The 14,911-nt window shown below is 40.8% G+C and overlaps 1 protein-coding gene across 1 annotated transcript; it reads right to left on the bottom strand.

Annotated features, from left to right (window-relative positions):
• Positions 1 to 2,546: 2,546 nt before the first annotated feature.
• LOC130724204 (uncharacterized) lies at positions 2,547 to 8,001 on the bottom strand. Its single transcript, XM_057575395.1, has 14 exons — positions 7,619 to 8,001; positions 7,407 to 7,482; positions 7,222 to 7,311; positions 6,850 to 6,894; positions 6,305 to 6,385; positions 5,749 to 5,836; positions 5,533 to 5,591; positions 5,270 to 5,380; positions 5,024 to 5,163; positions 4,905 to 4,944; positions 4,227 to 4,289; positions 3,961 to 4,151; positions 3,398 to 3,501; positions 2,547 to 3,316 (listed from the first exon to the last, which is right to left on the bottom strand). Exons 1-14 carry the CDS (start codon positions 7,999 to 8,001, stop codon positions 2,958 to 2,960), a joined length of 1,830 nt encoding a protein of 609 aa, XP_057431378.1. The 3' UTR covers positions 2,547 to 2,957.
• Between the last annotated feature and the right edge of the window lie 6,910 nt (positions 8,002 to 14,911).

Below are 14,911 nucleotides of genomic sequence, written 5' to 3'. Positions count from 1 at the left end.
TGGGTTGGGAGTACGGAAAACTAGGGATCATAACTTGGCTATGTTGGGAAAGAGTGTTTGGCAGATTGCGTGTGATGTCGAGAAACTTTGGATTCAAATGATTCGTGCTAGTTATTTTCCTACTTCAACCTTTCTCACGGCAGCTACTAAACCTGGGTCCTCAGCCTGGGGAGCATTCCAGAAGGCCCGCGACGCCTTTACTCCCGGAATGGAGTTCCATGTTGGTTGTGGTACTTTTTCGTTCTAGTATGTTCCTTGGTCCTCTTCTCAACTGCTTTGTAACCAGGTTGACTTTGTGGATGTGCATGACCTTGAGCTTCGTGTCTGTGATGTCTGGAATGGATCTGTGTGGAATTGGGATCTGCTTTGGTCTTGGGTTCCGGAAGAGGTTAGGAATGCAATCAACCTTATCCATGTTCGTTTGAATCCGCACGGCAGTGATGGTATTCGTTGGACTGGGTGCACCTCAGGTGAATACTCTATGACATCAGGGTTTGATTGGGTTCTCAGACATAGGCTTGGAGCAAGCCCGGAGGAGCATCACGCTTGGAGTTGGATTTGGAAACTCCAAGTCCCGCTCTATGGTGCGGTTCTGGTGTGGCTAGCTTGCCAAGGCTCGCTCCCAACGAACCAATTGCGGCAGCACCGGGGTATGTCCACTACAGCTTTGTGCCCTAGGTGTAACTTAGCAGAAGAGTCGATTCTCCATTGCCTCAGGGACTGCCTGAAGGCTATACAGATTTGGAGACTAATGCGGTTCAATGTGAATGACCCCAGGTTTCTTTGTATGGATATATGGAATTGGTTCCGTCACCTCCTTGCCTCGTCTTCTCCTGTAGCGTGTGCAACCCTTTGGTGGGCATGGCGTGCTCGGAATACTTTCTGCTTTGATGGCCTCTACTTGTCGGATCAGGCTCTAGCTGTTAGCATCACATCTATGGCCTTCGATATTGAGCGAGCTTTTCCAGAAAGGAGGACAGTACCAGGGGAGCAGCGTTGGGTTTCTTGGACTCCATCACTGATGGGTAGCATCGTTGTGAACGTGGATGGGAGTGTCATGGGCTCTCCGAGCCGGGGTGGTTTTGGTGGATGTATCTGCACCTTTGAAGGTGGATGGATTGCTGGATTCTATGGATACCGGAATGAGCCAGATATTCTTCTACTGGAGCTATTGGGAATTTTTCATGGATTGTCCAAGGCCTGGGAGCTTGGGCACAGAATCGTGGAGTGTCAATCTGACTCCTTGCACGCGGTGGAGCTCGTTTTGTCCTCCTCGGGGAGTTGTCATGCTTATGTGTCGCTCATTTGGGACATCAAGGACTTGCTTGGTAGACCTTGGATAGTTTCTTTGGGCCACACCCTTCGCGAAGGAAATGCTTGTGCAGATTTTCTCGCTAAATTTGGTGCGAGTCAGAATGAGGAACTTGTTTCTATAGCTACCCCCATTGAGGGCTTGGGGAGTCTCCTCCTAGCGGATGAGCTGGGTGTTTCGTTTTTGAGGCCTTAGTTTTGCTCTTTTCCTGTTTTCCACATTGTACAAAAAAAAACATTCTCAAATAATTATTAAACATATTGATAATATGTGATTATAAAATATTATACTTGTAAATCAATATTAAATCTTACTATAAGATTACTTTTTGTATTAATCTGCAAGCTAATTAATTTTCATGTACGCTTAATAGCTTTTTTGGTCCCTAACGTTTCACGATTTGGCAAGCTTGGTCCCTCCAGGAATTTATTAGCTTAGAACGTCCTTCACGTTCACTAACAGTTGCCATTTTGATTTTCCGTCCAACATTTGACGGTTTTTAATTAAAAAATAAATATAATAGAAATATTTAATAGTTTTTGATTAAAAAAATTAATAAAAATTAAATATAAAAAAAATAAAAAAAATTCTAGCATCTTCAAGATGCTTCAGTTTCTCTCCCAACATTTAACCAAAATAAAAAACCCTAGCTCTTCTCTTCCCCTCTCTCAACCCAATAGCCGTCAGCCACCATCTCCTCCTCCTCCCTTAAATCGCGTCACCGAGCCACAACCACCCAAGATCCGTCACGCCCCCACCACTCCTACGAGTTCTAGATCGCGCCGTTGTCACCTTTGTCCCTGAAGTCGTGCGCGCCACCATCACCTCCTCTCTGATTTTGTTGTGGTTGCTTGGAAGCCATTAGTGTGCGAACGAGGTTCTCTGTGGTGGTGGGGTTGGGTATGGCGGTGGGGGTGGTGGTTTATGGGTTTTGTTGTTGGGTTTTGAAGGGTTCTGGGTTTTGTTGTTCTTGGGTTTTGAAAGGGTGATGTTGTGGAAGAAAAGAAGAGCTTCTTCCATTTCAACGTTGGGGTACTGGTGATTGGTTGTGGGAATTTCTCTGATTTTTTTTTCTTCTTTCTCAGATAAAGTTTGTTGCTTTTGCTGAATAAGTTGTTCTGAGATTTACTTTTGTGAATTTGGGATTTTCTTCTTCCTGGGTAAGATGATGAAGAAGATGAAGATTGATGAATATGTTGAAGGTGCTGTTTTATTTTTTATTAATTTTTTAATAAAAACCGTTAAATATTTAACGGAAGTGGACGGAAAACTAAAATTGCAACGGTTAGTGAACGTAAGAGACGTTTCAGGCTAATAAATTCCTGGAGGGACCAACCTTGCCAAATTGTGAAACGTTAGGGACCAAAAAGCTATTAAGCCTTTCATGTATTACTCACTACTGTCACAAAATTCCGATATTGGCATCAACATTAGTGCTCTAATAACATAAAATTAGAAAATTAGAGAACAAACAAAGCAATGGTAGGCTCCTAGCAGTGTAATAAATATCTCAAAGTACAGCTGAAATTCGAAGACATAATTTAGAACTACAAAAAATGCAGCTTCACTGATTTTCTCGAAAGGATTGCACTGATTATAGGATTACCTTCCTCGTGAAAGATTGGTAATTGGTACGGGGAAGTTGTCATGCACTCTCACTTTCTTCCTTTCTTTTGAAAAGTTTTAATGTGTTATCACTTAAACAACCAAGTACTCCATGGCTAGTTGAGTACCTAACATCACGGGCCTGAGCTGGCATGTCGAATTGCTCAACAACTCTGAAAGATGGCAACTCATACAAGAGCAAATCCCTTGAAAATTGATCTCCAGATGCAAAGAATGTACCCTGATTCTTCATGTCTATAACTGCACATTTTGGCAGTCGATCTTTCCATAAATTGCCATATGTGTAACCCATCTTCTGGAAATCATGACTGCCCATTCCCTTGTACAAGACATGAGAGCACCGGTCTCGTTGTACAGTAACTTGAGGAGTAGGCAATGGTGGAGAAAGAGGCACACCCTCCGACATGTCAAATATTTGGCGGTCCTTCGACATATCAAACATTGGATAGTCCTTTGACTTGTCATACTTTGGACGGTAGGAACCAACAATGTGATCACTACTAGAGCAATAGGCAAGGGAAATACACTCTCCTTGATTGTCAGTTTCAGGAACCACAATCGGCCTTCATAATTTTTTTAAAAAAATGGAGAATCAGGAGACTTAATTAGAGCAGCGAAAAATAGAGCATGAAAAAAAAACATTCAAAAAACTCTAAATGCGGTATGAAATATCAGAAGTTTGTTCAGAGTGAAGAACAAACTTTAGTTCATAATTAAGTAATATATAAATTTCTAAAACGCAAAAGAATATAACATGGGAAGGTACAAAAGATGCACCCAAAGAGGTGGAAAATGTACATTTTTTCCTAGTGGCAGCATAAGTTGGAAAAAAAAGATTCTGATTACTCTAATTATACAAACATGTGAACACCCACGCACACCAACAGTCTACTATAGAAAACTGGAAAGAAGTTTCAAATTTTGCGGGATAGTAAGTGTTAACCAGGAAAAGCTGAACATGCTATTTATAAGGCATTGATAATAAAGCAAAAGCTAATATCCATAAAATGTAAACAGCCTACCGATCTTCAGAATCAATGTTCCACTGACAAATGCCACTGGCAGATGCGGATAGGACGGTTCTAGCATCAGAATGAAGGCTTGAAGTTTGTGAAAGAGATTGTACAGTGTGAACAGGGTAGCTAGTCAACCCAACTAAAGATTTTAAAGGTCCTGAAGTTTGGCGCATATCAAACACCATCACAGATCCATTCTGCCGGAAAGTTACATTAAGATTAGCATTTTAGGTTCCTAAATCCATGAAAATACAAAAAAACAAGGTGCTTACCTGTAGTCCCGCATATATATAATTCGTACTGTTGAGATCCCATGAGCATGACCAAGCAGGATTCTGAAATGCAATTCCAACAAAGGTATAAGTCCTTGAACTGACTAACTTATGATAGAATGCGAGGTTTAAGCAATAACATTAGTACAAAAGGGGGAAAAAGACATGGAAAAAACTATTATCAAACTCTATTTCTATTAGTTGGAACCATTTTGTTAAGTTGTTTTTGAGGTTTTGTGGGAACCAGAAAGAGCAAAATCCTGTTGCAGTGCCCTATATGCCTGCTATTTGGTCGTAAGGTTGGAGAGAAATGATAGAATTTTCAGCATAGCTACTTACAAGTTAAAACACCACCCTTTATGGGATAAAGTGGTTTTCTTAATTTATTTTTAATGCTCGTCTAACAAGTACTTCGGAAGATAGTCTTCAGAAAACATGCAATTATGCAAAGAGTATGGCTAACTCCACTTTAATGAAGTGCTATCTTCATAGCTCTTCTTTTTTGTTCTCTTTTACTTAATTCAATGATGATATTGTTTACTCAACATTTTTTCATATTAATAATAAAAATAAAAAGCTATAAGCAATAATATTCTAATTCTGACAAGCCATAAAGCAAAACAATTATAAACTATAACTAACAGTTTTATTTCTACTAATAAAGGATCAAACTTCTACCTGTAGACGATAATTGACAACAATGTCGCTACTGTCCAAGCTGTAATAATATGAAAAATACATCAACGACCAAGCCTTACTGTGTTAAACAAATGAATAAGAACTTGATGCAATAATACCTGAGCACTGATAATTTCTTCCCTTCTGAAGCATAGAGAGCCAGTCTACTGTTAGAAGGAGAAATATGCAGGTCTCTAATAGCACATGTAGTGGAAGACAAAAAGATATCCTCCATCTCAAATGGAGATATCAAGCTCATCTACAAAGACAAGTTTCCATAAAGGTTAAAGTGAAATCATTCATTGTATAAAGAGGTACAAAAGCCCCAAACATATACACAAATATTTCAAATTCAAGAATCTTACTTTGGTTAGCAATTGTACTCCACCGAATGCTTTTGGTTTTCGTGCTATTAATAGAACATCATTAGAAGTGTCCATATCAAATAGACGTGCACCATCCACACGTAACACATTCTAGAAATTGTGAAACAATTACCACACCATATAACAATACTTAACAAAACAATCTTGATTACATGGAGTATATTCTTGACATTTGGGGAAAAAATCACATGGGAATTAAATTACATGGAGCCACAAAGTAGATAATAGAGAGAATGGAATACCTGACATTTAAAATTGCAAAACGGTTTTTTTTCATGGGACTTCGGGCCCTGGTTGTGCTCTACAAGATACATGCAACATAAGAGTCAATGTACTCAATAAAATTAACTTCAAATATATTCTTTTGTTGTTGAAAGGAAAAGGGAAAGGGGGTAAGCAAATAAAGACAAATCTTATGAGGTGAATATCTGTCATCTGAATTCTTGAAAGATGATTACCACGTTCATATCTCTGTTCAGAATACACATTGCCATCCATCAGTTCAGATTGCCACGTTCTTGAAAGATGATTACCACGTTCATATCTCTGTCGCCAAAAAGTGTTACTCAACAAGACAAAGCTAACAAAGTAAAATTATCTCAACCACATGAAAAATTCTAGAAAGATCAAAATAGAAAGGCTTATGTGGTTTGCAACAAATTATTATACAACTTGAATTTCTTATTCCTACACTCATTGAGCAAATAACTCAAATTTTAAAATAAAAGTGCAAGAAACTAATGAAACTGTTGTTAAAGAAAGATGGTTACAAAGTAACAGAAAACTTGAAGATGTGCTTCAAAAGGATGATAAAAACAATGGCAAAGGTATTATCCTAGATGTTCTCACAGTTGAAGGGAATTAGCAAAGATGTTGGTGAGCATAACACAATCCTACCATCTATTCTACACTGAAATATTACCAAGTACCAGAGGTGGGTCTAGTTCTAATTTAGGAAACAGATTTGCTGCAATAAAATGGCAGGCACCCTGCATAGTAATGCATAAAGGATACCTCTTTGAGGCTCTGCACTTCAATATTCAATGCAGCTTCTCTCCCTTTCCATTTAGCTTCTTTCAAGCGCCAATCACCATCCTAAGAACATGATTGACATATATTCTCTTAACCAAGAATGATGGAAATATAATCTCATATATTCAGGGATAATCCAACCGACACAAAGACAAGAAGAAATGCTACCGTAAATATAAAAGCTAAGAAACACACTTTGTTCAAACCATAATTTAAGGCTTTGCAAACGCCAAACAAACATGCACGTCAATATCATCATACCTTTCTTTCAAGGGAAGCTACTCTCTTCTTCCATTCAGCTTCTTTCTTGTTCCATTGAACATCCTAAGAACATAATTCATATATTTTCTTAAGCAAGAATGATGGACTTATAACCCTCCATTATCAAGGATACTCCAACCCACACAAAAGCCAAAGAAGAAATGCTAGCATTATAATAAAAGCTATAAGAAAAAAGCTTTCGCACAATTGACAGTTTGAGAGTTTGCAAATGCCAAGCAAAACATGTAATGCCAATATCATCATACCTTGCTTTCAAGGGCAGCACATTTGTCCTCGAGTGACCGAATTCGCTGCCGACAAAAATAAAAAAGACCAATCAGGCAACTTTAATTTCATGAAATTTTCTGTTGATCTTATAAGTGAACTAAAAAACCAAGGAAGAAATACTAGCATTATCATAAAAGCTATAAGAAAAAAGCTTTTGTACAATCGACCGTTTGACAGTTTGCAAACACCGAACAAAACATTCAATGTCAATATCATCATACCTTTTTAATGGCAGAACTTTCGGAAATTCTCTGCCAACATAAGAAAATACCAATCAGGCAACTATAATTTCACGAGAATTTCTTTATATGATCTTATAACTGAACTCAACATTGAGATTTTGAGCCAACCTTATGAACTTCTTCATCTACAGCAATCACGCGTGGAACATAGAGTTTCCTCACATCCTTCAACGAGCAATACTTATTACATTGAGGACACTACAACAAAAGGAGACACAAAAAATCAAAATCAAATGCCCTCTTTCTTTCTTTCACATTACTTTGCAACCAACAACTACATCATACAAAATTACCTTGGCCATATATTTTTCCCGGCGAATCCATTTATTGATGCAAGACATACCATATATATGTCCACAAGGAAGACAACTGAACTCATCCAATCCAAACAATCAAAAACAAATTACTACATTGTTCACATGTAACATAACAATAACATACTCAACAACAAAATTCACAATGAACATGTCAAAATTGTTCAATTGAAAAGGTTTTGCGGTGGTACCAGATTTGATGTTCACCGCTACTGGTCCAAACGTCGAAACAAATAGGGCAAATGAAGCCGTCAATGTCAGTGTCGCTGAGCTCGTTCCCTTGACTACCAATGGGTGAAGATGAGCCCTCTCCTTCATCGGTTCTCCGGCGTTTGTTCCCATCCTCTTGAGCGTAAAACAGCGGTTCCCAGTCAGGGATGATGATTCCTTCAAAGAAGTCGTAGGTAGGACTCAGGTGAAGGTCGGGTAAAACCCTAGACGACGGCGGCGAAAAGGTAACGTACTCTTCATCGTCTTCTTCTTCGCCGCCGTCGTTGTCATAGACTCTGAAATCTGCTGCCGCGAGATATGAGGCTGCGATTTCGCGGTCGTGAAATTCCGACGGACTTGCCATCTGTAAGACCTGGATTTTCAGAACAAGCTAATTTCCGACTCACGCGTAGAATCAGTGTAAGCGTGACAGGAGTTTGATATTTGAGAGAGATTAATGAAGAAGAAAGTTCAGGAATTGCTTGAGGAATGTTGCGTAGTCATTTTAGGAATTAGAGCGAGTCGTCTGCACACCCGCCTTATGGCAAGCGTGTCCAGAATAGGCTAATTTCGCTTTAGAGCAACGTTTTAAGTGAGATTTCGAATCCTTGGAAAATTTAAAGATTTTCTTTATTTTTCCTTCGACCAGCGTTTCATTTCGGAACTCTAGACTGTACGCACGATAGTATTCACTTTTCGGAAGTCCGACGACGCTAATTTCCTTGCTTCGAAACCCTAGATTCGAGCGATGGATGAAGACTTTTTCTATTCGGGACTTCTAACGAAGTTTCCGTCCGCGTTGCCAGATTTGTTTCGACATTTCCAATCTTTCTTCAGAAGGAAGTTTTGTCGTCTGAGCATCACAGCAAAAAGTAGTTTAACGGGACAGATTAACTTACACCGCCTTTGGGATTTTAGATATCGTTTTTCCCAAATCATAGATAATTGTTTTGAGTTCTGGAATTATGACGCCAGAATCTCTCTTAGAATTCCTCGGTGGACGTGCTGCAAAAATCGGAATCGCGAAATTTTCATTTTCCCGCGATTTCACCTGCCTATAAATAGCTCGAAAAAGCAAAATCTCTTCATTCTCACCCATTCAAGGCCGCGAGCAAGGAGAGAGGAGGAGAGGAGAGATTTTCGCGAAAACTTGACCAATCTTCGTGCAGTTCGTCCCTACTTCTAGGTATTGAGGTAACTAGCATGAATCCTACCTCTGTTTACTGTTTCTGTTGCGTTTCTGAAGTCGTTTCTGTGCTCACAGTTTTGAGCTTTTTCTAAAATTGTCCGATTTCCTTGATTTCTTGGTTGGGTTATGTTCCTTATGTTCCCATGAGTCTAAAACCTCTGTCAGTAATCGTCGATTGCGATTCAGTTGTCCAAGATCTGAAAAATTGATTCAAAACCCCATTAGTCGCACATTTCGAAACTTTATTGTCGAAAAGCTGTAATCTGACTTCGTGCCTTTAGGATTTGTTGTCACGGATGTCATGAGGATCAATGCTGTCAAATTTGTTTTCCGAACTGATAACTTTGAAGTTTTGAGCCTTTATTTTGGACCAAAATGCCCCTGGATAGTCGTATTTCGACCCGATTGTCCGAAAATTGTTCCGACAATTTCTTTGCCTTAGTTTTACCCTAAAAATACCTTGTGAATTGATTTAGATCGAAGAAAAAGTTCGAAAACCCTATTTTCCATAGTGGCCGAAACCTAATTGCTTGGGTACCGTGTCCAAAAATAATTTTTGGGTCTCTATGACCTGAGCCATTGCGTAGCTCTTTCAATTGTCGAAATTTTGGCGCCGGTTTCGTGTCATTCTGAGTTCTGTAGCTCGAGTTATGCTCGTTTTAGCGAACGAAGTCTCCGTTGTCAATTTGTGCCTAAATAGGAACTCTGAAGCTTTAGAGGCTTTCTTTACGATTTCGATTAGTATTAGTAGATCGTGTTGCTCCTAGTGAAGCTTGTGTTGATGATTGTGTTTTCTTTGTTCTAGGTTCGCAATTTCCATGCCCAACTTCTACTCACGAAGGTAAGGGTAACTCAGTTTTAGAGCGTCTTTGAGTCTTGCATGCTTTTATCGCACTGCCTGTGTTTGAGATGAAGATGTTTATATTGATTGGCAGATGATTATGATTATTATGCTGGATTTGGAAAATGTTTTCTGAGAGGCTTCGGCCGTTTACTGGTTTCTGTCGTTACTGCTTCCTAGTGGATGGAACATGTGGTTACTTTGGATTGGTCCTTGGGTGGGCTTTGTTATTGTCTGACTTGGCATATAGGGCTTGAGTCAAGTGGCGATGAGGAGGTGTGTCCTATCATTGTCCCGTCTTGTGTGACGTTAAGTGGCGATTAGGAGGTGTGTCCTATGATTGTCCCGTCATGTATGACGTTATAAGTGGCGATGAGGAGGTGTGTCCTATCATTGTCCCGTCTTGAGAGACGATATTGATCGATCCATTTTGTTAGCAGCATATAGTTGCATTATAGGGAACTAACACCTGACCCTATGTTGTTGGATTTTCGTATTGGTTTATTGATATCTGATTTGATGTTACATTGTTGAGGTTATTATTATCTGAGTCCGATTTATGTTTAAGTTGTTGATATATGAGTTGAGTTATATTGCTAGTTATTTACCATGCCAGGTAATTAAATTCGAACAACATGATTTTTCTCTTTTATACATGGTAATTGCATGGAGTTAACCCTTTCTATTTGCTACTTGTTATTTGGGCGCTTAACGCTATTAGGCGATGGAGATCCTTCCGCCGAGGCATAGCTACTCGAGTTGGAGATCGAGTTGTAAGCGGTGGAGTAGAGGTATGAGAAGCAGCTTTGCTTCTCTTCTTGTGGATTATGTTGGAGTCTCTTTTACTTTATGAGAACTCTGTTATTAAAGTCTTGCTTCCGCCACTGTTAAAGTGCGCATGTTTATTCTGAACCTTACTTATGGTATTGTAAACTATTATTACTGTATATCGGGAAACAAGTTATCTAAATAAAGTTATGGTATGTTTCCAACCTTTTAGCCGAAGTGTTTAGTTGTTTTACAGAAAAAAAATTCCCTTGGTTTTTAGGGATTGCAGATTGGTACTTAGACTTTGTTAGGTTACTAATGTGACTCCTCAGTTGAGAAATTGGGGTGTTACAATTGTGGTATCAGAGCTTTGGTCTAGAAAACCATAGCTTTTGGGTAGAGTGCCTGCTTAAGATGTTTGAACTCTGAGACCGATTGATGGGGTGTCAATCAGAGGAAGAGTGTGCTTGATTACTGTTTATATAGATTATTTTTGAAGGTTATTCGTAAGTGAATAACCTTATGCTAGTTATTGTTAATTATACATTTGATATAAGTATATACATAGTTAGTTATTATAGAACTTTGTGTTGTTCTGGCCTGAGTATCTGTTGTGGTCTTTGACTGTTCATGAAAACAGGAACAGGAGGTTTCCACAACCGATCGAGACTCAAGGTTCAGACAGCATGAATCCGATGGAGCAAGCTATTGCTAATCTGACTGCCCTTATGGCACAACAAGTTACTAACACTGCTGCAAGGGAGGAAGCTGAAGCTCAACGTGCTGCTACTGCTGCTTTGGTGGCTGCACAAAACCAAGCTGAAGAGAATGCTCGCCGTGTTCAGCGGGAGGAACGTGAATTAGCTGCTGCTCAGACCAGGGGTCTGAATGATTTCAAGCGTCAGGATCCGCCGAAGTTCTCTGGGGGCTTCGATCCGGAAGAAGCTGACTTATGGCTCCAAGAGTTGGAGAAGATCTTTACCTTCTTGCGTACAACTGCAGAGATGAAAGTTGATTATGCAACCTACCTGCTAACGGGTGAAGCTGAGTATTGGTGGCGTGGGGCTAGGGCTATGATGGAGGCTGACCATCAAGCCATCACTTGGGAGTGTTTCCGTGGAGCTTTCTTGGACAAGTACTTTCCTAGAAGTGCTAGAGCCGCTAAGGAAGCACAATTTCTGAGACTCCGTCAAGGAGGCATGACCGTTGCTGAGTATGCTGCAAAGTTGGAGTCGTTGGCTAAACACTTCCGTTACTTTAGAGGACAGATTGATGAAGGCTACATGTGTGAGCGATTCATTGAGGGGCTGTGTTATGAGCTGCAGAGGGCGGTGCAACCGCTAGGACTGAATCGCTACCAAGTGCTGGTGGAGAAGACCAAGGGGATTGAGGCCATTGATAATGCAAGGGGCAAATTCCAAGGTCTGAACAAGCCTTACCAAGGAAGTGGAGGTCCGGCTAGGACTAACCAAGGAAGAGGTGACAAGGGTAGGCATTTCCAGAAGAAGCCGTATGTTCATCCTCAGGGTAGGGGGACAACTTCTGGGTCCTTTTATCCTACTGGTGGAAATGCAATTGCACTAAGAACCCCATCTGGGAATCGGGAGGATGTGACTTGCTTCAGGTGCAACAAAAAGGGGCACTATGCCAACCACTGTTCTGAGAGTCTTGCGGCGTGTTGGAACTGCAACAAGCCAGGCCACACTGCTGCAGAGTGCAGGATTCCTAAAGTTGAGGCTGCTGCAAATGTTGCTGGGGCTAGGAGGCCTACTGCTGGTGGAAGGGTCTACTCGATCAGTGGAACTGAAGCTGAGGAAGACGATGGTCTGATCCGCAGTACCTGCGAGATTGCGGGTAATTCCCTTATAGCGCTATTTGATTCTGGTGCTACGCATTCATTTATAGATATAGCTTGTGCGGCAAGGTTAAAGCTAGAAGTGTCAAAGCTACCGTTTGACTTGACAGTGTCTACCCCTGCATCTAAGAGTCTAGTAACTAACACTGCATGTCTGGAATGTCCTTGGATGTACCTAGATAAGAAGTTTGTAGCAAACTTAATCTGTTTACCTCTCAAGGGATTGGATGTGATCATAGGCATGGATTGGTTGTCCCACCATCATGTTCTTCTTGATTGCGCCAATAAGGTAGTTATCTTTCCCGATGCTGGACTCGCTGAGTTCCTGAACTCGTACTTTTAAAGCTTTCTTTGAGGAAAGGAGCTTTGAGTTCTCTCATGTCTACAACCGTGGTGGAAGCTAAGGAGAATGGAGTACACGGAATTGCTGTTGTGCAAGATTTCGAGGATGTGTTCCCCGAAGACGTACCTGGAATACCTCCGGTCAGAGATATGGAGTTCACAATTGATATAGCCCCAGGCACTGGACCTATATCAATCGCACCGTATCGTATGGCACCGGCAGAACTGACTGAGCTGAAGAGTCAACTCGAAGATTTAACCAAGAAGGGGTTTATCCGACCTAGCGTTTCTCCGTGGGGAGCGCCAGTGCTGCTTGTGAAGAAGAAAGACGGAAGATCGCGACTTTGTGTGGATTATCGACAGTTGAACAAAGTCACGATAAAGAACCGTTATCCGTTGCCAAGGATTGACGATTTTATGGATCAGTTGAAGGGTGCTGCTATTTTCTCGAAGATTGACCTGAGATCGGGATATCACCAGATTAGAGTCAAGGATGAGGATATTCAAAAGACGGCGTTTAGGACACGCTATGGGCACTATGAGTACTTGGTGATGCCGTTTGGAGTTACGAATGCACCAGCTGTATTCATGGACTACATGAATAGGATCTTTCATCCATTCTTGGATCGCTTCGTTGTGGTGTTCATCGACGACATCTTGATCTACTCGAGGAATCGTGAAGAACACGAGGAACATCTACGTCAAGTATTACAAGTTCTTCGGGATAAGGTACTGTATGCTAACGCGACAAAGTGTGAATTTTGGCTCGAAGAAGTAAAGTTTTTAGGACATGTCATCTCAAAGGAGGGTATTGCTGTGGATCCCAGTAAAGTGGAAGCGGTACTTGCATGGGAGCGTCCTAAGACTGTGACAGATATAAGGAGTTTCATCGGTTTAGCTGGATATTACCGACGATTCATCGAAGGTTTTGCTAAGATTGCAGGACCATTGACGAAACTCACCCGGAAGAACCAACCTTTTGCTTGGACAGAGGATTGTGAACAGAGTTTCCAAGATATGAAGAAGCGTTTGACGACCGCGCCAGTTCTGACATTACCACAAGAGAAGGAACCCTACGAGGTTTACTGCGATGCTTCGTACCAAGGTTTGGGTTGTGTGTTGATGCAACACCGAAAGGCTGTGGCTTATTCTTCAAGGCAATTGAAGATACATGAACGGAACTATCCTACGCACGATTTGGAGTTAGCGGCTGTGGTATTTGCGCTCAAGATTTGGAGGCACTATCTTTATGGGAGCACTTTCACTGTTTTTAGTGATCATAAGAGCTTGAAGTACCTGTTCGATCAGAAGGATCTGAATATGAGACAAAGGCGTTGGGTGGAATTCATCAAGGACTATGATTTCACTTTGTTGTACCACCCAGGAAAAGCAAATGTTGTAGCAGACGCATGTAAGATCAAGTTTTGATCTAGTAGTACAACTCTATGTTTTGATGATTACAAGTTAACCTTTTGATATGAACAATTGTGGTACTCTAACGTGTTTTTCTGAGTGTGCTATTTACAGGCTCTGACCTCAACTCAATCTCACACAAATCAGAAGCACTGTGTATAAAGAGTGACCCAAGCAACGCTTTCGCATTCACCATGTTCAGTATGAACAGTGGAAATGCTTCAGAAGTTCTGAAGCTATACAAACTCTGATTTGAACTCAGTCGCTAGAAGCTCTGAAGATCCAGAAGTTCTGACAACCAAGAAACACTGAAGGTTCAGATGTTCTGATGGTGTAGAAGACTCTGAAGATCCAGAAGCTGAATAGTGGAAACTCTGAAGTCCAGAAGCAAGAAACTCTGAAGGCCATGTTCTTCCCTCTGAGTTCAGAATCAGAAGATACAATGGTCAGAGGATCTGTGCTTTCCCTCTGACTCTGATCAACCGGCTTCACAAGTTCCAATTTGAAGTATTCCCCTGATCAGAAGTCTCCTAGGTTAAAAGGTCAAGTCGCTATCCAAGTACAAAAGCAAGTGTACCTTCCTGACGACCTACCTAACGTTCTCAGCCACTGCAGAAGCTGGATTTTCCAGAACTGCCCTCCAACGGTAGCATTTCCCATGCAACGCTCAACCCTAATCCTTGGAGTATATATAGAGGCTGAAGATTGAAAGAAGCGGCTAGAAAAAACAAGCAAGAAGCAACATACACGCGCAAGACATATTCAAAATATTCTAAGCTTTCTTTCATCTGAAATTTATTTAGTTTACACTCAGCTTATTTAGAAGCAAGCCTTTGTAAACACCAACCTCAAACAGTTGTTTGATT

This window comes from Lotus japonicus, chromosome 1 (assembly GCF_012489685.1).
Source record: "Lotus japonicus ecotype B-129 chromosome 1, LjGifu_v1.2".
NCBI lineage: Eukaryota > Viridiplantae > Streptophyta > Magnoliopsida > Fabales > Fabaceae > Lotus > Lotus japonicus.
This window is presented reverse-complemented; position numbering and strand designations above follow the sequence as displayed.

Excerpts from the sequence above, each read along its gene's own strand:
- LOC130724204 (XM_057575395.1), bottom strand. The coding sequence starts at position 8,001 with ATGGCAAGTCCGTCGGAATTTCACGACCGCGAAATCGCAGCCTCATAT. Across the intron at positions 6,895-7,221 it reads TAGATGAAGAAGTTCATAAG|CGAATTCGGTCACTCGAGGA; the intron begins GTTGGCTCAAAA and ends TTTTGTCGGCAG. Across the intron at positions 3,317-3,397 it reads CTACCGTCCAAAGTATGACA|CATTGCCTACTCCTCAAGTT; the intron begins AGTCAAAGGACT and ends CTCTTTCTCCAC.